The sequence below is a fragment of the Girardinichthys multiradiatus genome, chromosome 11, assembly GCF_021462225.1.
Source record: "Girardinichthys multiradiatus isolate DD_20200921_A chromosome 11, DD_fGirMul_XY1, whole genome shotgun sequence".
NCBI lineage: Eukaryota > Metazoa > Chordata > Actinopteri > Cyprinodontiformes > Goodeidae > Girardinichthys > Girardinichthys multiradiatus.
Window position 1 is genome coordinate 11,589,784 of NC_061804.1, and position 25,003 is coordinate 11,614,786.

At 39.8% G+C, this 25,003-nt stretch overlaps 1 protein-coding gene and 2 long non-coding RNA genes across 4 annotated transcripts; 2 read left to right on the forward strand and 1 right to left on the reverse strand.

Moving 5' to 3' along the window:
* Positions 1–7,153: 7,153 nt before the first annotated feature.
* sc5d (sterol-C5-desaturase) lies at positions 7,154–20,322 on the forward strand. Of its 2 annotated transcripts, none has more exons than XM_047379981.1 (5): positions 7,154–7,418; positions 13,755–13,972; positions 17,614–17,746; positions 17,837–17,937; positions 19,139–20,322. In XM_047379981.1, the coding sequence occupies exons 1-5, from the start codon at positions 7,292–7,294 to the stop codon at positions 19,583–19,585; spliced, it is 1,026 nt and encodes a 341-aa protein (XP_047235937.1). In that variant the 5' UTR covers positions 7,154–7,291; the 3' UTR covers positions 19,586–20,322. The 2 variants fall into 2 exon arrangements, with proteins under 2 accessions (XP_047235937.1, XP_047235936.1); XM_047379980.1 differs by lacking the exon at positions 7,154–7,418 and adding an exon at positions 12,530–12,586.
* LOC124876924 lies at positions 7,491–9,487 on the forward strand. Its single transcript, XR_007040407.1, has 3 exons — positions 7,491–7,745; positions 7,848–7,907; positions 8,587–9,487. It is a non-coding gene; the product is annotated as an uncharacterized LOC124876924 (long non-coding RNA).
* Positions 19,694–22,835, reverse strand: LOC124876925. Its single transcript, XR_007040408.1, has 3 exons — positions 22,781–22,835; positions 21,627–21,734; positions 19,694–20,972 (listed from the first exon to the last, which is right to left on the reverse strand). It is a non-coding gene; the product is annotated as an uncharacterized LOC124876925 (long non-coding RNA).
* Positions 22,836–25,003: the final 2,168 nt, after the last annotated feature.

Here is a 25,003-nt window from a genome sequence, read left to right on the forward strand (position 1 = left end):
AGCAGAACACACACGCTGAGACACACACCACCACCGCCGCGGCCACTGCCTCCACCATGTGCTATTTTGCCAACCGCAACCCCTGGCAAGATAATAGGATAGCTCGCAGACATTTTGTCAATATTTCTGTCTTGGCTCGGGGTATGTCTGCCTGGCCCTCTGCTTTCTGAGAGATGCAATGCTGATTTTTTATTTTTTTTCCTCTGTTTGGGTTTGCCAGGCAGAAAGAGTGAAAGAAGAGGCAACAGGGAGGAAAAGAGGAGTTTGCAAATGCAAAGCAGTTCATTAAAATCAAGCACAAAGCATCTATCAGTGGGGAGGGATGCAGCTAATCAGTGCTTGTGGTCCGTCCAGCATTATAAAAAAGAAAGGAGGAGATGGTGCACTGCTCAGCTGTGATCTTGTCTTGGGAGCATCAGAGTTGGTTGATGCTGCAAGATGATTGGTTTTCCACAAGGATGCTTTGAGACACTGCTCTTCAGCCTCTGTCTGATTAACATTTGCAGCATTATTCATGTCATGAATATACAAGGAGGCAGGGAGCAAATAAATACTGACATGCATCCAAGAGCTGATGAATAGTAAATGGAGCGCACATGGGTTTGTATGTCACCGTTTTACAGTTTGATCATTCATGCTGTGGAGCCCTCAGCCAAGTGAGGACACCAAGAAACAACTGCTTTATTACTCTGTTGATTTACTTATGATGGAAACTGTTAATAATAAAATAATAATAAAAAACTGTTAATAAAAAGTATGAACATAAGGTATCAAGGTTGACTTTGGCTATTTACATCTACTGTGGTGTTAAAAGGTATTTGCCCCTTTAAGGTTTCTTCTGATTTTAAGGTTTTTTTCATGATTCATTGTCTCAGATAAACAAAAATGTTTTAAAATCAGACTGAAAATAACCTTAATAAATACTAAATGCAGTTTTCAAATGATGAATTCATTTCTCAAAGGAAAAATTATCCAAACCAGCCGGATCCTTTGGGAAAAGATATAATAGTCATTTAGTAGGTCAGAAATTAACTGTGATTACTCCTATTTTTTAGAACGCATCAACAACATCATGAACAATAGAAAAACAAAGTCATTGACATCTATCAGCCTGGAAAGGGTTACAAAGTCATTTCTAAGGCTTTGTGACTCAGAGAACCACAGTGAGAACATTTTCCACACATGGAGAGATCCTGGAACAGTGGAGAACCTTCTCAGGAAGTCTTTAGCTTCAACAGAAATGAGACTGTTATCCCCAAGTTTATCCGAAATAGGTTTGAAATAATAATGCACAATTGTATTAGTTCCCTGGTTCCAGTTCTTTAGTTTTATATATGGTTCTGAAGCACCACCTATTGGTAACAAGAATAAAGAGTTTAAGCAAAGTGGTTAATGGTGTTTATGAATCAAAACAATTTAGAAATGTGCGTTCCTCGCCAATTACCCAATTGTTTTCTGTGGAAATAAAAGAGTTCTGGTAAAGGATGTTTGGCGTTAATTACATTACTAATTGCATAAAGCTTGTAAGCTAGCTTGTTATTTCAGATATATTTCTTTGTTCATTTGTTGTTTATTAGCAGAAGGGCAGCTTAACTATTAATACCATGTTAAATGGATCTAGTTTATTCTAAACATTCGCTCAGTTAACTGACTGTATAATTTCTGGGTCACTGGTAGTTAAAGGTCTCTAAATTAGCCCAACTAATTCATATTGGTTGGTCTGTGTGCTCTTTAAGCTGTACTTTATTTGAAAATTGTAACTAGTTAAGATTCTTCATGCTTATTGGTGGGTTAATGACTTTAGGAAAGAGTTTACATTGTTATTACCTTGTTTTGTATTTAAGGACCACATTCAGAACCCACAAAAACCCACATAAAGAGATATACAAGCCAACCTGAATGGAATCATGGTTGTCCTCTGAATTACTCTTAAATAATGAAACAATTATAAGCTTCAGTTTTGTGCCCTGACCAACCTTCAGTGGCGAGTGTCAAACTGTCCACCATTACGGTATTTTTTAGTTCCTCCAACTCACCAGGTATGATGTTCTGTTCAGAAACAGAACATCATACCAACAGTCAAGCATGGTGGTGGTAGTGTAATGGTCTGGAGCTCGTTTGCTGCTTCAGAAAATGGACGACTTGTTATAACTGATGGAACCACAAATTCTGCTCTCTATTAGAAAATCCTGCCGGAGAATGTCCTACCATCAGTTTGTGATCTGAAGCTCTCTTAGGTTCTGCAACAGATGATGATCCAAAGCACACCAACAAGCACCCCTCTAAATGGCTCAGATATCTAAAATGAAGTTCTTTTGAATGACTTAATCAACATCTGAACTTAAATCCAAATAAAATGCAGTAGCATGGCATTCATCAGACAGTTCCTTCTTGAAAACCCTCCAATATGTCTGTATTAAAATATTCTGCAAAGCAGAGTGGGTCCAAATTCCTCCACGGTGACAAGGAAGACTTTACCAGTTATCATGAACACTTGAAGGGGGGGAAACAAGCAGTTATTAGGTTTAGGGGGTAATTACTTTTTTCACATAGGGCCAAGCTGGACTTGATACCTTTTTTCTTTTATAAATGAAATTATTTGGAAACTGCTTTTAATATTTACTGAGGTTATTTATGTCCAAAACATTCCAGCAAGACAACAGAGCAATAACAAATACTTGTTCAAAGCGCTGTAATTTGCTTCTGTCAGTCACTTGAACATAAATGGTCGTTATGTCTGCTAATTTAAACCTTTCTGCATTAACATGTTTGATTCTCATAGCTCATTAACAATCATTTACAGCATCTTATACAACAAACCTCATCCTTCACGTCAGCAGGTAATGACCTTGGACCTTGATGCAACCCTTTCATTAACAAACTCGAGTAATTTTACAATACGAGACTTATTTGCAAAACACACATTGAGTCTTTTTTCTCCCAGGGGTTTGGTATGCTCTCTGGCCTTTGCTCCTTCTGGAACCTTGCTCACCTTGCTGCTTCGTTGTTAGGATGTTGGTACGACCTTTTTCTTGGCTTCTCTGCTTTTTAAATAAAATAATGAACAAGATGTTCAGGGTGAGGGGTGGAACATTTCATTTCAGCAGCTGTGAATACACCGACCCTTTCATTTGTGGCTTTAGAAGGTTTTCAATGAGAAAAGTTTGGTGTGAAGGCCAGCCTTTCTGCACACTGGGGGCTATGTCAGGGTCATTGTAGGAGAAAAACACATCACTCCTCTTCACAGTTTGCTGTTTTATTGAGTGCATTTAATATGCAGTGCCACAGATAAGCAATGCTCTCTTTTTCATTCTATAGATACAGTGCCTGAAGAAGTAGCCATCTCCTTGAAATTTTAAAAATTGTGTCACATTTCCACAAAAAAAACTCAGTTTTACTGTGATTTTATGTGAGAGAACAACAGAAGTAGTGCAGAAGTGTGAAGTGGAAGGATGCATGTTTTTCGCATTGTTTTTATAAATAAAAATCAGAAGTGGGATTTCCCTCTTTCAGTCCCTCTTTCTCTGAACCCCAAAGTCCAGTCCAACCAGTTTCCTTAGAGATTTAGTTGGTAGTAAGTAGAGCTTTGAACATCTCCCAGAGCTCTGTTCAATCCATCCTCTGATCACAGAGAGAGGGTGGACCAACAGCAGACCTACCAGGACAAGGAGGCCACCCATTTTGGCAGGTTGGACAAGGAGAGCATTAATGAGAGAAGCAGCCAAGAGACCCATGTTATCAGACCATTCCTGCTTGAATCAGTTGACAGGACAACTATTAGTTGTGCACTACACAAATCTGGCCTTTAGAAAAGTGGGAATTTCTCAATATGCCAGGTAACCGCTGACTCCAAAAAGCAGAAATGCTGATATCAAACATCCAATTATATATGAATCTGTGATTTAAATGTCAGTAAGTGCCTCTGAGTATAATTGTCTTTGTACTCATGAAGATAATCTTACAGTTAAAAAATCCGAAAGAAGTGGCTGTTAAGTGATATGAGAATATGAGCAAATATTTCGATAAACCGGGAGGAAATGTTGGAATAATTGAAAATAGATTTATCTTATATATTTCTCCTATTCTTTAACTTGACTATTTGATTTTATAACCTTTCATGATGTTTGTGTGAGTAAAGGATGTGATGAGTTTGTCTGCAGGCAACCATCAAAAGTGGAGCTGAGAAGGAAGCAGTCACAGATGAGGAGGTCATAAAGATGAAGGCTGATTGCGCTGAACAGACGACACACTGATCTTAGGATGGGGGAGCCTGTGGAAGTGTGTTGTTAAAAGATAATGGTGTTTATGACCTGTTTACGATGCAGCTGTTTTTCCCATCCTTAGAGAGTAACGTTCTTTGTAATTAGGGACCCTCGAAAGATAATAAAAAGAGAGGTGCGGACAGATGGTTTTCAGAGCGGTAGGAGATTTGTAACTGAAGCACATCTCTGTCCGTTCTCCTCGCTGTGAGTGAAATAACTAATTCTTTGTCTTTCTCTTCTTTTTGTGATGTTGTAAGTATTTTAGGTTGTTTAAACCTGACAGTTCTCCAGAAGTCCACCGTCAAGTTCCAAATGGTTCTGACCACACCAGTGTACAAGCCGCTCCACCTCCTTAATGTATTCAGGCTAATCACTGTCCTGGATCAGTCAAATAACAGTGTTGTCATCTTCATCCTTCAGGAGTTTCACAGACTGGTCCACTGAGGTTCAGTCATTTGTGTAGAGGGAGAACAGAAGTGGGAAGAGAACAAACCCCTGGGGGGTGCCGGTGCTGATGGCTCTCGAGTGGGAGAAGCTCCACATCCCCCAGCCTCACCTGCTGCTTCTGGTCAGTCAGGAAGCTGGTGATCAGCTCAGTTGGAATATGTGTACTTGACTTGGAATCTGTTTCATTTGGTTGAATTGAGTTTGTAAAGTGCCTTGAGACGATATCTGCTGTGAGTTGGCGCTATATAAATGTACTGAATTGAACTGAATTGGTGATCTACTGACAGGTAGAGGCCAGCACTTGAGCTGAGTGAGCTTCTGTTGGAGGATGTCTGCCTTGATGGTGTTGAAGGCCGAGCTGAAGTCTACAAACAGAATCCTGGCATATGTCCCTGGATGGTTGAGGTGGTGCAGGATGTAGTGTAGTCCCAAGTTGACTGCATCATCTCCTGACCTGTTAGCCCACTAAGCGAACTGCAGGGGGCCCAGCAGAGGGCCTAGCTGGGGTCCTGTGTCCTTCAAATGCTTTAACACCAGATGCTCAAAGGATTTTATGACCACAGATGTCAGGGTGACAGGTCTGTAGTCATTCAACCATGGACTTACCATTGTTCATTATAAGTCAGGAAATAAACCTGCTTCAGATTTATGTGACGTTTGGATGGAACCACAGCTAACATCAGCCAAAAAGCTGGGTGCTTTAACTACCAAATCTCTTAATGTGAGTGTGATTCTGAAGAATAAGGTATGAAAACATATCCCCAGTAGGACAAACTTCCTCTGCAGTACATAGCCCAGAAACGTTGCCCCCAAACTCCACAGAGAGAAGCAGAATCTCTGCACTTACCTCGGCATATTGTGCATGCATCTCAGAGGTTATTAGCCCAAAGTCTGCAGCTTTTACCCTTGGAATCATTAAGTAAGGGGGTGAGTGTTTGAAGCTCCTTGATATAATGATCCTTGGCAACTCCGAAAGTTCAAAGTAAATTGGCAAAGGTAAAAAAGACTCTTCTGCCACAGAACAAAATAGAGAAATCAGCCAGCTATGTTTAATAGAATTTTCATCAGTGCTCAACCAGTCTCTCGAATGGGTTATCTAAGATAATGGCTGCACAGGTTCATTACCTCGTTGTCAAATTAAATTTCTTTTTCTCCTTCAGGCAGATTGGATAGTGATTACAGATCCAACCAAAAGAAGGCTCCAACTTTCTCTCTCTGAAACTGCGAGGCAGAAGCAGTGACAGTAAAATTTGTCTATTTCATCTCAACACCTTTCTGCGCTGACCTTTTCACATCAGAGGGAAAACTCAAGGGACTACTCCAAGATGCTGCGGCACTGAGGGGGGCTTTGCTCTCTTTCTTCCAACCGAAGTTTCTGCTTTCCTCTTCTATTAACAAACCATAAAAAAGCAATAAAACACAACAATAAAGAAGTGAATGACAAAGAAAATATTTCGTACCAAAAATAAAAATAAAAAACAAGAAAGTTTCCAAGACCAATCTGTATCCATATATATGGCCAACGTCATGTCTTATGCTTCATTAAACAAATTCTCTATACATTTATACAGTTAAGTCCAAAATGATTCATACCCGTGGCAGATTTTGGTTAGGAATTATTTTCATCCATCTAAGAAGTTTGTTTCAGGTAGAAAATGAGACAAGCATCTCTCAAAAGATAATAAAATAAATTAACAAGAGGATCAATTACAAACATTATAGGTGTTTACATTTTATTACATGTACATTTTATTAAAAGTAGCTGTTCTAAATGTAGTCTAAGGAATGTGGAAGAAAAAAAAATATTACAATCCATCTTTCCTTAGTCATGTAATTTGACATAGTCTGCATGTTATCCTACAGTACTTTTCTGATTGGCTGATCGACCCTCGTGATTGCTCCTTCCCCACAAACTCTGTCTGTTATCAATAATCTAAAATTAGTCTTGAATAATTGAGTAAAGGTTTGACTTGTTTTTATATCTATACTTTCATTCTAATATAATATATATACCTTAAACTATATACCATAATTTGTAGGAGGTCCTACTGCCAAAAAAGTTATACAGTTTTTTGTGTTTTTTCTACCATTATCTTTTAAAGTATCTTCAGTGTAAAAATATTCAGTTTAAGTTTGACAAGTCTAGATGTTTTAGATCTTGAACTAGAGGATCTCATGGAGTCAGTAGCTACACAAAAGTTCACGATCGGATCGAAAGGTATTGGGACTAAAAATGAATCTGATTGCATCGTTTAAATGGGCACACAATCAATCAATCCGATCATGATGTGCGTTTATGTGCACATGGCTTTATTCACAATAGAACCACGGACATGCGCAGAGTTATCAAATGTCCCCCCCAAAACACAGAAGAAGTACTTCCGTCTTTGCTGAACAACAAAAGTAGCAAAGAAAGCAGTCGTGCACCAGTTCGCTTGTCTTCTGAGCACCCAGGATGGAATCACATCCTGTTTTAATCACAGTTGAGACATTACTGAACTCCCTAATTAAGCTTCGGGCTGAGCAACACATGCTATTGGTCTATCTGCGTTACGGGATGACAGAGCAGAACAAAATCAAAGATGTGTGATGCCTCAAACTTTAGCGCTGCTGGCTCTCCGTCCCTCCTTCCCTCCACCAAAGACTGGAAACCAGTGGATGACGCGACTGGAAACCAGTGGATGACGCGGGGTGCACATGCGTACTCAGGTCAGTTTGCTTCATTCAGAATAACTGAATGATCCTGTTAAGTGTTGACATGCATATCGATCAGATTGTCAATCGGCGTAAACCACCCCTCTCAGTCGGATTACAATTTCCTTCCGATCCTGCCGAATCCGATCAGAATATTCCGACTGACAGGTTTACATGACCCATTTTCAGTCCGATCGGCCGTTTATTCCGACTAAAGTCCATGTAAACGTAGCTACTGAGATATGCCTTTACTTTAGGGAGGGAGTTCTTGCAGGATTTCTTTGGGCTGAAGTTCTACATATCCTCTGAGACGGTTCTTTAAAACATCAGAGACAGATCCAGGTAAATGTTTTTCAAAAAAGTCATGATTTAAAATTCTCTTATGTGCAAGTGTAAACATTTAGAGCTGCAGAAAACGATTCCAAATGTATCTTTCTGGTTAAGTTAAAGAAGGATTCATGTGAGCGAAGAGTGCCAGAAAAATGCCAGGAACTGGACCCAAAGGTGTTGTGAGGACACTGGTGGCAAAGGTGTATCTATCCAGAGCCGTGGAAGTGTTCTGCAGATTTCTTTTTGCTTTTTTTTTTGTTTTTTGTCACATTTAAATGTTTTAGATTATCAAACTCATTTTAATATCCAACAAAGATAATCTGAGTAAATAAATACACAACGCAGTAGTTAAAAGATTATATTTTAGAAGTTAAAATGAATACTATTCAAACCAACCTGGTACTATGTAAAAAAGTAATTGGACCGGCTTTTATTTCATGAATCTGCTGGATTGGACTGGCGAGTGGATTGGATTTATTTGAAGTTTGAAGTTAAAGAACTGATTAACATTGGAGGATCATTATTTTTGGGTGTAAATATTTTTGGGACTAGTGAAAGAAACAGTTTTTTTGGGGGGGTTATTTCATTAATGTTTAGGGTGTTAAGCACTGTTATATGTGTACATCCTTTGTGAGGTTTATGTGTTTCAAGGGAAAAACACTTTTTCATAATAATCTAATATGTCATGAGAGACCTGCCTGGCACCCCAGACCTTGTATATATGTAACCGTCACACAACCAGTTATTAGATCAAGGGGGTAATTACTTTTTCACAGAGGTTCAAGTTGATTTGAATAGTTCTTTTTAACCTTAATAAAATCTAATTTTAAAGCTGCTTTTTGTGTTTACTCAGGTGATCAAAAGCAAAACAGAGGAAATCTGTGAGGAGCAAATACCTTCTTAGGTAGAAGATGCTATGATTTGTGGAGAGATGAAGCATCATGGTAAAGATTAGATGGATTTAGATAAGAGGGGAGTTAGAAGAATGCGATTTCTAAACCAGAAATCATCCATGTCTGGTTTGGAAAATCAGCAACAGGAGAAGGTGGATGTTCTGCAGTAGTGCCTCCTACTGGGAGCATCTAAAAGAGGCAAAAATAACTGGATGACACTGGCAGGTTTTTCTTGGTTATGATCAGACTGACAGCTGAAGAAGACGGTGAGCAACAGGTTCTCCAGAGCTCTCCGGTGCTTCTCTGCAGATCTCCTGATTGTTTCATGTTTGTCAGCACATGGGGGAGACGCCTACACAGACTATGTAACTCCTCCTTTATTCAAAACACAGACTGAGCTCTGATGCATTGATAGTTTCAGGCAACAGAACAACATTTCTGAACGTACAGACATTCTTTAACAAGAGGTGCCCTCAGTCAAAATGTTGTTCCCCTTTACTGATATTAATGAGGCTTTTTCTATTTGTTTAAGATTTTGATAATAATGATAACTAGATTACTGCAAACATGACATAATCTCCTGGAGCATTCATGCACCTTCAACTTTTCCACATTTTGTCACCTTAATTTACGTAAATGGAATTTAACGTGACAGAGCAACACAAAGTTGGCTGCATTGGTATTCAACCCCCTTCACTATGATGCCCTAAAAACATCCAATTATCGAGTCCAGCTGTGTAGTCTAACTGTAGATCTTCTGTTTCTGGCCTCAGAGGTTCTTCAGAGAACATTAAAGAACAACCAGCATCATTAAGACCAAAAAACAAAGCAGACAGGTCAGGGAGAAGGTTCTGGTTCAGTTTAAAGCAGGGTTAGGTTCTACAACATCATTTCAAGCTTTGAACATCTTCCAGAGCTCTGTTCAATCCACCATCTGAACATATGGACCAACTGCAGACCTACCAAGACATGGAAGTCCACCTAAACTGACAGGCTGGACAAGGAAAGCATTAATCAGAGAAGCAGCCAAGAGATTCATGGTAACTCTGGAGGAGCTGCTGAGATTCACATCCCAGGTGGGAGAATCTGTCCACGGGATAGCCATTAATCGTGCACTCCACAAATCTGACCTTTATGGAAGAGTGGCAAAAAGAAAGCTAGACGTCTCTCTAGTTTGTCAAGAGGCATGTAGGAGACATAACAAACATGTGGAAGAAGGTTCTCTAATCACATGAGACCAAATTTGATCTCTGTGTGATGGCTGCATCATGCTGTGGGGATGCTTCTTCAGGGGGGCAGGGAAGCTGGTCAGAGGTGATGAAGAAAACCTGTTTGAGGCTGCAGAAGACCTGAGACTGGGGTGGAGGTTCACCTTCCAGCAGGACAACCACCCCAAACATGCAGCTAACTGAGAATCTGTGGCAAGACTTGAAAACTCATGTTAACAGATGATCTCTGTCCAGTCTGACTGACCTTGAGCTGTTTTACTAATAAGAATGGGCAAAAGTTTCAGTCTCTAGATGTTTAAAGCTGGTAGAGACAAACCCTGAAAGACCTGCAGCTGCATCTGCAGAGAAAGGTGGTTCTGCAGGGTACGAACTCAGGAGGCTGAATAAAAATGAGTTAAAAACTCTGAAATTTGAACTCTTTCAAAGAATTAACATTTCTTTCAGCTTCACACTGTGCACTAGTTTGCTGTTGGTCTACAAAACCAAATCTCTATAATACAGTGACATTTTATGGCTGTAATTAAATAACAAAAAAAAAAATCAAGGGGAATGAAGAATCCTGCATGGCGCTGTAAGAATTGCATCTATTACTGAAGAAAATCTCACAAAGTATTTACAAAGAGGTTAATTATAAGGCAATGGTTTATGACTATAAGAAAGGAATGCATGGATAATAAGAAATGGAATAAAAAAAAATGAACTCATAAAAAAATTAAATTAAATGAGTTTCTGTTAGTGAGTCCATGAATAAATGCATAGTCTAAAAGCAAAAATGCAAATACATTTCTAATACAGAAGAAAACTGAAATATGAAACACAAATAACAAAAATAATAAAGCTGTGGGTCCTCCTTCTTCTAACTGTCTCTACCTGACAGTTTTTTATACTTTTATTAGTATAAGGTCAATGGTGTATATATACACTACTCAAAGGTTTTAGATACACTTTCTTACTTAATAGGTCTCTTTACTTTCATGACTATTTATATTGTAGATTCTCACTAAAAGCAACATAACTATGAATGAACACACATGTGAAATAACTCTAAACATTTTGATATTTTAGATTCTTCACAATAGCCACCATTTGCTCTGATCACTGCTTTGCTCTCTTGGCGTTCTCTCCATGATCTTCATGAGGTGGTCGCCTGAAATGGTTTTCCAGAGAGTCTTGAAATAACTTCCCAGAGGTTCACTGAGAGACGGTCAAAGGTTAATTTTGCAGTCATCAAAGCAAAGGGCGGCTACTATCTATAATAAAAAACATATTTAAAGTTATTTTACAGTTGTTTGTTTGCTACATAATTGCATATGTGTTCATTCACTGTTTTGATGCCTTCAGTGAGAATCTACGGACAATGTAAATAGTCATAAACATAAAGAAAATCATTAAATGAGTGTCTAAAACATTTGACCGGTAGTATATAGATATAAACTCGTTTCTGTTTAGAAAATCCTTTCCTGTTGTCTCACTGCTGAAAGAGGTCAGTCCAGAGCAATGCTGACATCTAGTGGCTAGATAAGATATCAGCCCCATGGGAAACTTCTGTTTGTGGAGGTTCGTAAATGATTCTGTTGTAGAGGAAACCCAAAAGGTCCAGCTTTATAGCTCATTAACAATAATTCACGATGAATGGATCCCCAAAGCTACAGCTCTGGTGGAGAGTCACAGTCTGCTAGAAGGTACTGTGGTAGCCATAGGCGACCAAGGTTCACTGGTGCTCACCCTATGCTCCAGTCCAACAGATGTTCTATTGTTGTTTAAACTGCTGAAGAAGGTTCTGATAGAAAGGTTCTGATAGAAAGGTGTAAGAATATGCAGTTCGTTGATAATTAAAGACCCAAGCCAGTGCGTTATTGATTGCGATGAAGAATACTGTCTAATAAAGGAAATCTCCTTTTCCTTCCTAACCAATGCATGGCGGTCGTCTGTATGTGCTGCAAATTATTTTATCCTCATGTGATTCATTGATGCTTCCAATAATTTAGTCTTTCATCGAGAAAACCTTTCATTAAATTACGTTTGAAGTTGGTTTCTTGTATGTTTTAATATTTGTAATCATGTTTTTAGATATTGTTTAGATTTTATTCATATTGTTTTACTGTGTTTTAATATGTTTTATTGAAATTTAGATTTTATTCATGATGATTTAATTTTTTATCTTTTCAGATTTTTTGTATTTTATGATTTAACACTTTTGCTTGTATAAATGTCTCTTAATTTTAATTGCTTTTAGATATTATGTATGTTATACTTTTATATTTGTGTTGTAATTTTATTCATATTACATTTAGATTTTCCTGTTGTTTTTGTTTGTGTATTTATGAATGGGAGCCTGCTATATAGGTTGATTGAGTTATAATTAATATTTCTGTTGCATTTTTAAATAAATACACAAATGTTGTGGTTATTAAACTGCTGTCAATCCGGAAACATTTTTGTCGCTTCGCCAAAAACAAATGTAGGAAAAAATAAAAATTATATTAAAGGAAAAGTTTTCAGGGTCTAGTCATCCAGCTGTCGCTCTGTGTGTAACGCCATGAGCAGATCCTCCGCGTTAGCCAATCAGAAACAACAATAAGCTTTCCACGATGGGTAGCTCATCGCCGATTGGGCTATGTTTAGATGACGCAATGTGTAGCTGGATTGTAATTGGTCCGTCTCCTTGCTTTAGTTGGTTGCCTACGCCCCTTACCTTTGATCCGGGAGACAAGCAACACAGCGGCAGGAGGTACGTAGTTCCGATAAAAAACTACTTTTAAAACATAAAGTTAACTTAATAAAACTACAGCTAATGTGTTTAATGTAATATTAAACTTCCAGGAAGTGTTTGGTGTCGTTACCGATAATGTTGAGTTTTTCTGGTTCCGTTTTAAATCTTAACGGTTTAGCAAACAGTTCTTTATAAAACATAAATTATGTCGCCATGTTTAATAGACATATTTGATGTTACTGAAGTTTTCTGTTTAATGATGAGCGTAAGTGAATGCATTTGATAAAACGTTTTAATTAAATTAATTTTACGCTGTTTAAGGAAAATAAAAACTGACCCACTTTTAAGACGAATGATAAATGTTTCAAAAAACTCCACCGAGTAAATAAACTAAATGCGTAACAACGAACTGCAGGAGTGCATTAGTTAATTCGGCTTATGGCATTTAAGGCTTTTATAGTCCCCAAAAACGTTCATATTTTACATTAGGCCAATAAAAATGTTTTTTGTTTGTACAGAACTGTTCTGATTTATAAAATCACAGGGAAGACTGCTGGCTGAGCAGTTGTCCAGCAGAGTCGCTAAGCACAGAAGCTCTTTACTAAGGAAGCTCACAGCTTATGATAAGAGAAAATTTAGTGGAAGGAAAAGTGTGTTGGAGAAATGTGCATAAGCAACAGGGGAGCTGCATCCTTGAGAGATTATTAGGAAAAACCCATTGAATAGTTTGAGGGAGATCCACAAGGTATAGACTGCAGCTGAAGTCAGAGCTTCAAGACCCAGGCGTGTTCTGGACATGGGTTCATCCCCTTTGATTAGTGTCTCCTAAACCAGAGACAGCAAAAGCATCTTACCAGGGCCAAGGAGAAAAAGGACTAGACTGTTGCTCAGTGGTCCACAGTCATCTCTTCAAGTTAAAGTAAAATTTGCTTTTTGTTTGAAAGTCAAGGTCCCAGAGTCTGGAGGAATGGAAAGGGTCATAATTCAAGCTACTGGAGGTTCAGTGTGAAGTTCCTACAGTCAGTGATGATTTATTGTGCCATGTCAACTGCTGGTGTTGGTCCACTGTTGTCAGTCTTTGTTATCTTACTTTACTCTAAGGTTTTTATTGTATGAAGCGTTTTATATTGCGTGGTGTTTTCATGCACAAAGTTTCTTAACGCTGTTTCCAACCCTTTATTAACAGAATCAACCATGGACCTCGTGCTGAAGGTCGCTGACTACCACGTCCTCACTCCGTACGTATACCCAGAATCGTGGCCCGAGGATGGGGCCCTGCGGCAGATCATCAGCCTCTTGGTGGTGACCAACCTCGGCGCTGCTGTCTTGTACCTTGGCCTGGGGGCATTGAGTTATTATTTCATCTTTGACCATGATCTGAAGAAACACCCACATTTCCTAGAGGTATGGAGCTCATATGTCGTCGAATGGTTGCTGTAGAAACAGACTTAGTGCCACCCCCACTGAACCCTGCAGATCAGTGAACTTTGATCCTTCAGTGTTTTGAGAGAATTAAACGAGCAGCTATGAGTTATTGCTTTCAAGGCTGGATTCGATTTTTAGTTTTTATTCAAGCTTTGATATAGTTCATATGTGTTTGGGTTACTTGATGTCTAACCTCTGTATCGCCTCTTTGTGAGAGACACACTGTAAGTATGAAATATTACAGAAATTATTTTGTGTTTTGCAAGAATCTTCCTATTCTCAGCAACAGTTGGGAGATTTTTGGATTTTTTCTCGCCAAAGTCTGGATCTTAGCACCTAGGAGCAAATGAACAAACTTCCTGTCTTAAATTCACGTTTGTAGTTTTGGACTTGATCTTGAACCCAATAATAATCACTCAGACATTTAAAAGAGCTTTCAAGCCCCTTCATTCTTACCTAGAATGTTTAAATTGTATCTAAATATTTAGTTGCACCCTAATATTTTGCCTTCATAAAAGTTTAGTACATTCTTGAAAGGTACAGATCATTTCGTGTTTTGAAAAGAATAAAAAAGAATAATGCAACAATGCAAAACAAATAAAGGTCCTTCTCAAAATATTAGCATATTGTGATAAAGTTCATTATTTTCCATAATGTCATGATGAAAATTTAACATTCATATATTTTAGATTCATTGCACACTAACTGAAATATTTCAGGTGTTTTATTGTCTTAATACGGATGATTTTGGCATACAGCTCATGAAAACCCAAAATTCCTATCTCACAAAATTAGCATATTTCATCCGACCAATAAAAGAAAAGTGTTTTTAATACAAAAAACGTCAACCTTCAAATAATCATGTACAGTTATGCACTCAATACTTGGTCGGGAATCCTTTGGCAGAAATGACTGTTTCAATGCGGCGTGGCATGGAGGCTATCAGCCTGTGGCACTGCTGAGGTCTTATGGAGGCCCAGGATGCTTCGATAGCGGCCTTTAGCTCATCCAGAGTGTTGGGTCTTGAGTCTCTCAACGTTCTCTTCACAATATCCCACAGATTCTCTATGGGGTTCAGGTCAGGAGAGTTGGCAGGCCAATTGAGCACAGTGATACCATGGTCAGTAAACCATTTACCAGTGGTTTTGGCACTGTGAGCAGGTGCCAGGTCGTGCTGAAAAATGAAATCTTCATCTCCATAAAGCTTTTCAGCAGATGGAAGCATGAAGTGCTCCAAAATCTCCTGATAGCTAGCGGCATTGACCCTGCCCTTGATAAAACACAGTGGACCAACACCAGCAGCTGACACGGCACCCCAGACCATCACTGACTGTGGGTACTTGACACTGGACTTCTGGCATTTTGGCATTTCCTTCTCCCCAGTCTTCCTCCAGACTCTGGCACCTTGATTTCCGAATGACATGCAGAATTTGCTTTCATCCGAAAAAAGTACTTTGGACCACTGAGCAACAGTCCAGTGCTGCTTCTCTGTAGCCCAGGTCAGGCGCTTCTGCCGCTGTTTCTGGTTCAAAAGTGGCTTGACCTGGGGAATGCGGCACCTGTAGCCCATTTCCTGCACACGCCTGTGCACGGTGGCTCTGGATGTTTCTACTCCAGACTCAGTCCACTGCTTCCGCAGGTCCCCCAAGGTCAACTCTTCTCGTGCAGCGTTTTCTGCCACACTTTTTCCTTCCCACAGACTTCCCACTGAGGTGCCTTGATACAGCACTCTGGGAACAGCCTATTCGTTCAGAAATTTCTTTCTGTGTCTTACCCTCTTGCTTGAGGGTGTCAATAGTGGCCTTCTGGACAGCAGTCAGGTCGGCAGTCTTACCCATGATTGGGGTTTTGAGTGATGAACCAGGCTGGGAGTTTTAAAGGCCTCAGGAATCTTTTGCAGGTGTTTAGAGTTAACTCGTTGATTCAGATGATTAGGTTCATAGCTCGTTTAGAGACCCTTTTAATGATATGCTAATTTTGTGAGATAGGAATTTTGGGTTTTCATGAGCTGTATGCCAAAATTATCCGTATTAAGACAATAAAAGACCTGAAATATTTCAGTTAGTGTGCAATGAATCTAAAATATATGAATGTTAAATTTTCATCATGACATTATGGAAAATAATGAAATTCATCACAATATGCTAATATTTTGAGAAGGACCTGTATGGTCTCAAGGCAATAAGGCACTTAAGTCAATTCAGTCCAATCTGACAAATTCCAAGTCAACTCTGTACATTCTAATGGATCTCAGATATCAAACAGCTCAGTCGAATTCAGTTTATTGTTCAAATTGGTTAAAAAGCTTCTATCTAAACAGTGGACACTCACTTGCATTGACTTTGCTGCCATCTCTCATAGCAAGCATGCATGTGGTGACAGTAGGAAGGAAAACTCCCTTCAACAGGAAGAATTTGGGGCAGGGCTCTGTGTTCCATGGCCATTGAGTGAAATCAGAAGGAATCATGCACAACATATCCAAAATGTGGGTCTTTTTCTCTGATTACTCCAAAAAATAAGCCAAAATGCACAATTTGGAGGTGTGCATGCTTCTCCCCTGCTGGTGTTTGTGGTCCGCTGGGAAAGGAGCAAACAGCGATCTGATTGTGCAGAGAGCCACAGCATTTAGCCAGTCTTTTGTTTTTTACTTTTAGAGATTTTGGAAACGATAGCAGGTTTGCGTGCTCACAGCAGTTCTGCAGTAAATTACTTGAAGTGCTGCCAGGCCCAGTTTGGGTGTGATCATTCAACATCAAAGAGTAGTTGCCCCATTAGCGTGCCTGCAAGAAAGTGCAGAACAGTTCTACCCCGAGGGTTTTAGGCTAGGCTCTGTTGTGATACTGGGAGACATTTGCAGCGCAGTTCTATTGTGTCGTCTAGTAAATGGATGCATTAAAATATTAAGTTATGTCAGATATACTTATTTAAAAAGTTGGTTACAATTATTCATACCCCTGGATTTAGATTTGAAGGGATCTCAGTTCAACAAATAAGTTTGTTTCTAACCGGAAACTAGATGGGCATCTCTCAAAAGATTTCATGTTAGAAATGATTTATACTCTAAATCTTTATTGGTATCACAGTTATCCAACCCTTCCTCTAATGTTTCCATGTTTCCCTGGTGTTTGTGATGATTTATCTTTGCTGATGAGCTTCAAGTCTTTGAGGTCGGAAGGTGTCCTTACCATAGCCCTAATCTTTACCTTCCTCTACTTTCTCTATCAGATAGAAGTCCAGACTCTGGCTGAGCCGCTCTGAAATGTTAATATTGCTTCCAAGCATGTTGGTTAAATTAGGAGATCATTTTATAAAAAAATAAATCTGGCTGGGGTATGAATAACTGTGGGCCTAACCATATTATTTATGAACATGTTGGCAGAGGACGGTCCTCTCGGAACCACCTTCATTCCTCATAAACTGAACACTTGTGATGTATTTAATGTTGTGCTCCGTTAAACTAGCAAACACCTTCTCCAGGACCCAGAGATGCTCCCGCCTCCATAATGGACCACCTTGATTTCAGTGTGCTGAACAACGTCCTAATTAATTTCCTTTGGCACTTATTAATAGTTGTTCACAGCCAAACCAAACCTATTGTTGCACAACACTTCCTTTCCCAGAATCAAGTTTGGAGAGAAATTAAATATGCGATGAGCTCCCTACCCTGGATCAGCATCCCCACAGTGGCCTTGTTTTTCGCTGAAGTCCGAGGATACAGCAAACTGTACGACAACGTCAGCGACTCGCCACTGGGTGAGTTATGGAGCCAACATGTTTTCATCCCTGTTGTCTTCTGTTTGTCAGACTGTATTGCAACCCTAATGTTCTCCTCTGTGCCAACAGGTTGGTCAGGCCTCTTCCTGAGTATGATTTCCTTCCTGTTTTTCACGGACATGTGCATCTACTGGATTCACCGCTTCCTGCACCACAAACTAATTTACAAGGTGTGTATACCTCTGTGTTTGTTTGGCTTCCTTTAGTGTCTGCATAGGTTTCAGCACCACTCTTCAAATGAATGTCCATTCAGGAAGTTGGTCCAGCAGAACACGGATCCATCATTGTTCTGCTGTTTTTGTTTTAAATAAAATCTAAAAGGAAACTTATTGGGTCACTGAGCTCTTAGATAGAATAACTAGTGGCAGTTTCTGATATGACTGAAATTGTTTGCTGCCTATGGGGCTCTTCCATCACAGGGTGAGACCACCAGTCTGTGTTCACAGTGTAAGAAGGTGTGACTTGATTTCAGCTGCAACTTTCAGATGACCGGGTCAGAATTTAATGGAAACAGCATGAAAGCTTGGATCCATCCTGCCAGGCTGCTTGTGGAGGTACAATGGTGTGGGGAATATTTTCTTGGCACACTTTGGGCCCCTCAGTACCAACAGAGCATCATTTAAACCCCACAGCCTACCTAAGTGTTGTTGCTGACCATCTCCATCCCCTATGACCACAGTGGACCCATCTTCTGATGCCTACTTCCAGCAGAATGATGCTCCATGTCACAAAGCTCAGATCATGTCCAACTGCTTTCTTGAACATAACATGGGAGCTCCCTGACCTCCAGTGATCTCCACAGTCACCAGATCTGCTGTTGTCTTTTGGAGATGGTGGAACAGGAGGCTCCCATGTCGTTGTGCACCAAAGTCTTTCAGGATTCTTTCCCAGACATCTTGTCTGTGCCACAAAGAATTAAGGCAGTTCTGAAGACAGAAGTGGGCCCAACCTGGTACTGTAGTTCTCATTAAGTTTATGATGTCTGGACATTCCTATGATGAACAGATGAATGTGATTCCTCCAGGCATCTGGAACTCGGACCCAAAGATGAACCAAACTTGCCGATATCCATAATTCTCTTCCTGACATCTGAGCTTATTCCCTTTGTTTTTCCTATAATGTCACATGATGAAGCAGTGTGTTTGAGGTGTTGCCTTAAATTACTTTAAAAAAAAGTTATGGACAAATAAAAAAATAAATGCAGATTTCTTTTTATGTTGTTAATCCTAACTGACCTAGAACAGGAAAGGTTCAGTCCAGTTAATGTCAGACAGTGAGAAAATGACTGGATCTGTGATTCCTGAGAGCCTTTCATCTCTGTGTTTGGTAATGATTATGGGGTAAATCTCATTGTTCTCTCATTTCAAACAGATGTTTCACAAACCACACCACATCTGGAAGATCCCCACCCCTTTTGCCAGCCACGCCTTTCATCCAGTTGACGGCTTCCTGCAGGGCCTCCCGTACCACATCTACCCCTTCCTTTTCCCCCTTCACAAGGTCCTTTACTTGGCTCTCTATGTGTTCGTCAACATCTGGACCATCTCCATCCATGACGGCGACTATCGCATTCCCAGTGGCCTGATTAGTGTCATCAACGGCTCGGCCCACCACACCGACCACCACCTCTTCTTCGACTACAACTACGGCCAGTACTTCACCCTGTGGGACCGCCTGGGCGGCTCCTACAGGCACCCGTCGGCCCTGATGGGGAAGGGCCCCATGGATCTGATTCGGAAACTTCAAGTAGAGGGAAAGTTAGGAAAAGAGCAAGTGAATGGACATGATCAGAGAAGAGCCACGTGCAAAGAAGAGTAACAGAGTTCAGGTTAATCACTGGAACTCATCGATGCCTTTAAAGACATGATGTGTTAATCAGCTGCAAAACTGAGGGGAAATATTTTCAGTTCATTTTTGCCAAATCAGTCAATTCTGAGGGGGGAACACAGAGCTCTTTCTTCAGCAGTGGAGATGTGTGCGGTGAATGTTTTTAGACGCCACTGATTTAAAGGCATTACTTGTTGTTTTCATGGGCAGAATACTTGCTATCTCCTGGTCTTTTTTAAACTTTCTGTGAGTGGTCCTTAGCTTCTGGACAGCTTATCTCTACGTTTTTTGGACTCTTGTGAGGAGCGCCTGGTGATGGTTGCTTTATAGACTAATTACTTTCTTTCCTCTCAGATTTTGGCTCCACAGATCCTCACTGGAACTTTCAGGGGTTTAGAAACGCATCTGTAACCAATGTCATTAATTTGTTTGCACCAATAAGGTTCTGATGGTGTTGAGAGCCTTTTGCTGTAACAAACAATGTGGTTCGTCTTGTCTGACACCTTGGTAATGGGAAACCTTTTTGTAGACCATCAGTTAAAACTAAATTAGACTATATTACTTTGCACTGACAGGAGGCAGGATTGTTTTCTAAGTGCTGATGGATTTAAGCTGCATTCTTGGCTTTCCGCCGTTTTGGAGCCACTCCTTGTGTATTCAGAACATGTTTCTGGTGTCATTCCACTTTATTAAACTAAATTAAATAATTATAATAATTTATGGACAAACTTGGCTCACTTTCTTTGTATGTGTGGTTTACTCTGATTGTTAGCATGATCTGGTTTGAATTTCCTGCCTCTTTATTGAATATATTTATAAGGAAATGTTCGCTATATTTGCTGCTGTGTAGAGTTCTGTTTCCTCTGAGTTTCAGGGTCAGAACACGCAGGTTTCCATACCCAAACTTGAATGAAATATGCTGAGCAAACTATTTTTTTCTTTTGATACCAACTTGGCAACAAAAAGAGGAGAGTCCACAGATGAAGCTTAGTTTGCCCAATTAGTTTATTTAACAAAGAAACAGTTAAATGTGAGCTGAGTAATGGTGCGCATCAGTGGTGGATCCCCTGCATGGAGGATTGTTAATGTATGCACCAGTTTGTTGTAAAAAGATGCATGAAATGAAACATTTTCCATGCTGTCAAGCAGCCTCCCAGAGATGGAGAGAGAGACCCAGCAGGAGGTGGCTTTACATCATCTTCTCCATCCCACCTCTCAGGTGCTTCTAGATCTTTAACCCCAATCTGAGGGGAAAAGCAAAGGAGCCTGAAGCAGTGATAACAGGCCGTCACACTCCCTCCTTTACAAACAGCTTAGCTGGCCATCCACAGAGCTGCTTTATACTTTTGTTCTTCCTCCATCTCAGCCATCTTGGTACCTAAAGAAGCATAATAGGAGCAGGAAGAAGAGAAAATATTTACTTTTTGCCAACAATTCAAAAGTGAATTACTGCTTGATAATATCTCCTGAGCATGGCAGACAGTGGCACATGTCAGTAACTTTATTCATATATCACATTTACTGAGAAATGTTGCAGAGCCTATCCTGTCTGCACAGTTGTCCACACGTAACAAAAATGAATCCGTCTTTGTGACCTCAGTCAACAATAGGGAGGACTTTGTGTCTGGTGTATCCTATCCCTGTTTATGAGTACCACATTTTGGGAAGGAGAAACATTTTTACACACTTCATTGCTAAATCACAGTCTTAGATATGTTCATGCAAAGTAGAAATACTGTTGGGGTTGATTTGGGATAGAAGCAGCTGCGGTATGCTTCATCTGGTGGGTGGCTGGACTCAACACAAGAGACAGAGTCAGGAAAAATGCTGCGGCTAGAGTTCTTACAAGAACAAGAAGAGCCCAGCATATCAGTCCAGTTCTTAGGTCTTTACACTGACTACCTAGAGCTCAGAGAAGAGTTTAAAATCTGGTTTACAAAGCATTCACTTTTCTGAGCCCTCATTACATTTCTGATCTTCAGTGCTTCAAACTATCAAGATCTTTAAGGTCATCGGAATCAAACCTACTCACCATTCCTCGACTCAGAACAAATCACGGTGAAGCAAGCTTCAGTTTTTATGCCCCAAAAGTCTGGAATAAGCTTCCTAGACACCGCAGATCTGCTCCCAAGCTGAGCTCCTTTAAAACAAGGGGAAAATCCTTTTTGTCATTTGCTTGTTCTTAACTGCTTTTATTTTAACTGCTTTTATCTTTTGTTTTTATGTGTTATCTCTTGGTATTTGTATATACTCTTATGTATAAGCACTTTGAGTTACCCTTTGGCCAAAATGTGCTTTATAAATAAAGTTGCCATCATCTGAGCTCCATCAGCTGAGGGGAGCTCAAAGTAGATGCTGGGACCCACAGCCATGAGTTACAACAGGAAATGCGGTACGGACTTTTCTGGAACTTTCAAAATAAATTGCACTAACCTACTTCCGGCACAACTTAGGAATTGAGGGTAACAGGGAACTTCCCATGATGCCACTGCACATAAAACCCCCACTTCCCCAACAAAGTCTTTCTCTTCCACTGTTCCTCCGGGATCAGAGAGACAGCACGCTGATGTCTCTTTGCTGGCAAACAGACATAAACTCTTCAACTGGATCCGAGGGCCTCATATGATCATCGATCATATACACCAAGATAAGTAAAAATGAAACACTGTCTGTGTATCCGGTAGATAAATTTATGAACGGAAATTAAGGTACAAGCCTGGCTTGACTTTCTCTCTGAGGCCTGCAGAAGCAAACTGTGTTCCAGAGAAGTTCTCAGTAGAGACCCTGTCCCTACGAAGAGTGGAGCGGTTTTCCCCGGTCTGAAGGACAACAGGAGCCTCATCCTGTGGTAAGGTGCAGTTGGTCAGTGGACAGAACGGGCCTCCAGCCACAGCTCCGGAGGTTAGCTGGAAGTAGGGTTGCCAACTCCTTGATAAATAAATAAGGGACACCTCCTGGTAGGGCCGTCCAACTCCTTGCTACTGCAAGGAGTTGTTTGCTTTTCAGGACTACCGAGTAAAACTCTGAGCAGGACATTTCATTAATTAGACTGACAATTAGCTCACTTCTCATTAATTCTGTAGAACATTTGTTCCTCACATCAGTCCACTTATTTTTCATGATGGAGAAAATATTTTCCACAAACCCACTAGAAGAAGGGATGCTGAGGACAAAGGGTACAATAACCTGGATGTTGGGGATGTCAGCTGCTGAAGAACTTGCATCCACCTCTCTGCTGTTCCTCTCTATCTATCTATCTATCTATCTATCTATCTATCTATCTATCTATCTATCTATCTATCTATCTATCTATCTATCTATCTATCTATCTATCTATCTATCTATCTATCTATCTATCTATCTATCTATCTATCCTTAGCAACGGTACCTGCTGGCCAATGAGATGAGCCGAAATATTCTGTCAGCTCATTGGTCACAGAGCAGGATGTGGCTGGTAATGAATTTACCGTAATATTACATGTAAAGCACCCCATCATTTATTGATTCTATTGACACTTTAGTGAAGATTTTTGATCCACCTAATAATACGGGACGCGTACTTTTTATTCTAAATACGGGACGATTCCGTTTTTCAAGTGACGGTTGGCAACTCTAGCTGGAAGCTAACCCTTTGTTCACAGAGCTTTCTTCAAACTTCGTCGCCTGGACAATGTTTCCTCAGCATGGTTCAGAGGTTAGGGTTTTGGCAGAGTAATAGAGAGATATTTATATTGAAATGATCTAAACGTTTTTCATTTTATGAAGTTTTGTTTGTGTTGAACTCAGCTATCTTGGGGCTAGCAGGCTATCTGCAGCACATGTGCTCAGGTTGTGTTTTTTGTATGTTTTTAAAGTTAAGACTAACTTTATTTAAAGGTGATTTTAAACAGAAGATTGATCATAACGCGCCGTCCGCGTTTATGCATTTTAACCCTTTTATTAACCCTGGTATTTTAAAGGTATGTGTTTGATTCTGGTGCTAAGCTAGCAGCTTCTTTTGTTAGCTCAACTGCTAACAGCTGAGAACACGTGCTTGTTGCTAAATATTTACCCAGAAAGGTTTAGTTTTCAATCCAGTAAATAATGTGTCCCTAACAATATTTTATTATATTTGATAACTAAGTAAACACCATTAAGCCACATTTCTCCAGAAAGGTTTGGCTCTTTTCCATAATATTCCCTTAATTATATTTCTTCAAATATAATTTTAATAAATAAGGCAGCTAATGAGACACTGTTGAGAATTAGTCATCCAGAAGGTTAGTTTTATTCAGCAGATCATTCTTTAAAACATTATTTTATTAAAATAATATTTTATTTGATCTTGCATTGTGAATGGTTGTCTAAATGTTTGCTGATTATTGTCCAAGTTGGTTCCAAGATTAACTTAACTTCATTTCCAGATTCTTCAAGATAATCCTTGGTTCTCAAACATAAACATTGCATGGTAATGTTGCATCACTCTTTTGGTCATCATCTTTAATCAACTTGTTTATATTGTACATAGCCCATTAGTCTTCATTATTCTTTAATTCTGCTTGGTAGTTTAGTTGGATTGTTTTAGCATAGTAAAGAGTTTGTTGATTGAAATATGTTTGACTTTGAGTTGACTTATTTTTGTTAATAAATTCTTGTATTTTAAGAAATTGTGTGAATTTATTCCATATATGTGCATGCTGTTCAATAATGTCAGAGCTCATCTCACACCTTTCTATTTTGTCCTAATACCATCGCCTTACTGGGCTGGTATTCACAAGACAATCCTTAACAGACCCAAATATTATTTGATAAAATATTAATATTAAATAATATTCTCAGATTCATAATCACAACATAGAGCTGCTGCTCCTCCTTATTGAAAGTAATCAGTTGAGGTGGTTTGGGTATCTGATCAGGATGCCCCCAGGTTGCCTCCCTTTGGAGGTTTTCCAGACACGTCCCACAGGGAGAAGACCACGTAGAAGACCCGGAACTCACTGGAGGGACTGTATATCCCATCTAGCCTGGGAACGCCTTGGAATCCCTCAGAATCAGCTGGTGGACTACGCTGGGGTGAGGGATGCCTGGGGTGCCCTTCTGGAGCTGTTGCCCCAGCGACCCCATCTCGGATATGGATCGATGGATTGTTTTTTCATATACACTCACTGTTAAAAGAGAGTACACCCACCTTCAGTCAAAGCCCAAACCATCATTCCTCCATGTCTGTACTTGACGGTTGGTATCTGCTGGATGTGATATTTGCTGATCTGTTGTGTTCGGTCTCCTACAAACATGGTTCTGTCCATTATGACAGCCATAGTGGTTCACTGTTTTTCTAATTGTTAAAGGTTGACCTTTAACCTGCTGTAGAGTCTGAAATGGAAATCTTGGGTTTTTGGTAATTTCTCTGAGCTTCACGCTCTGACCTTG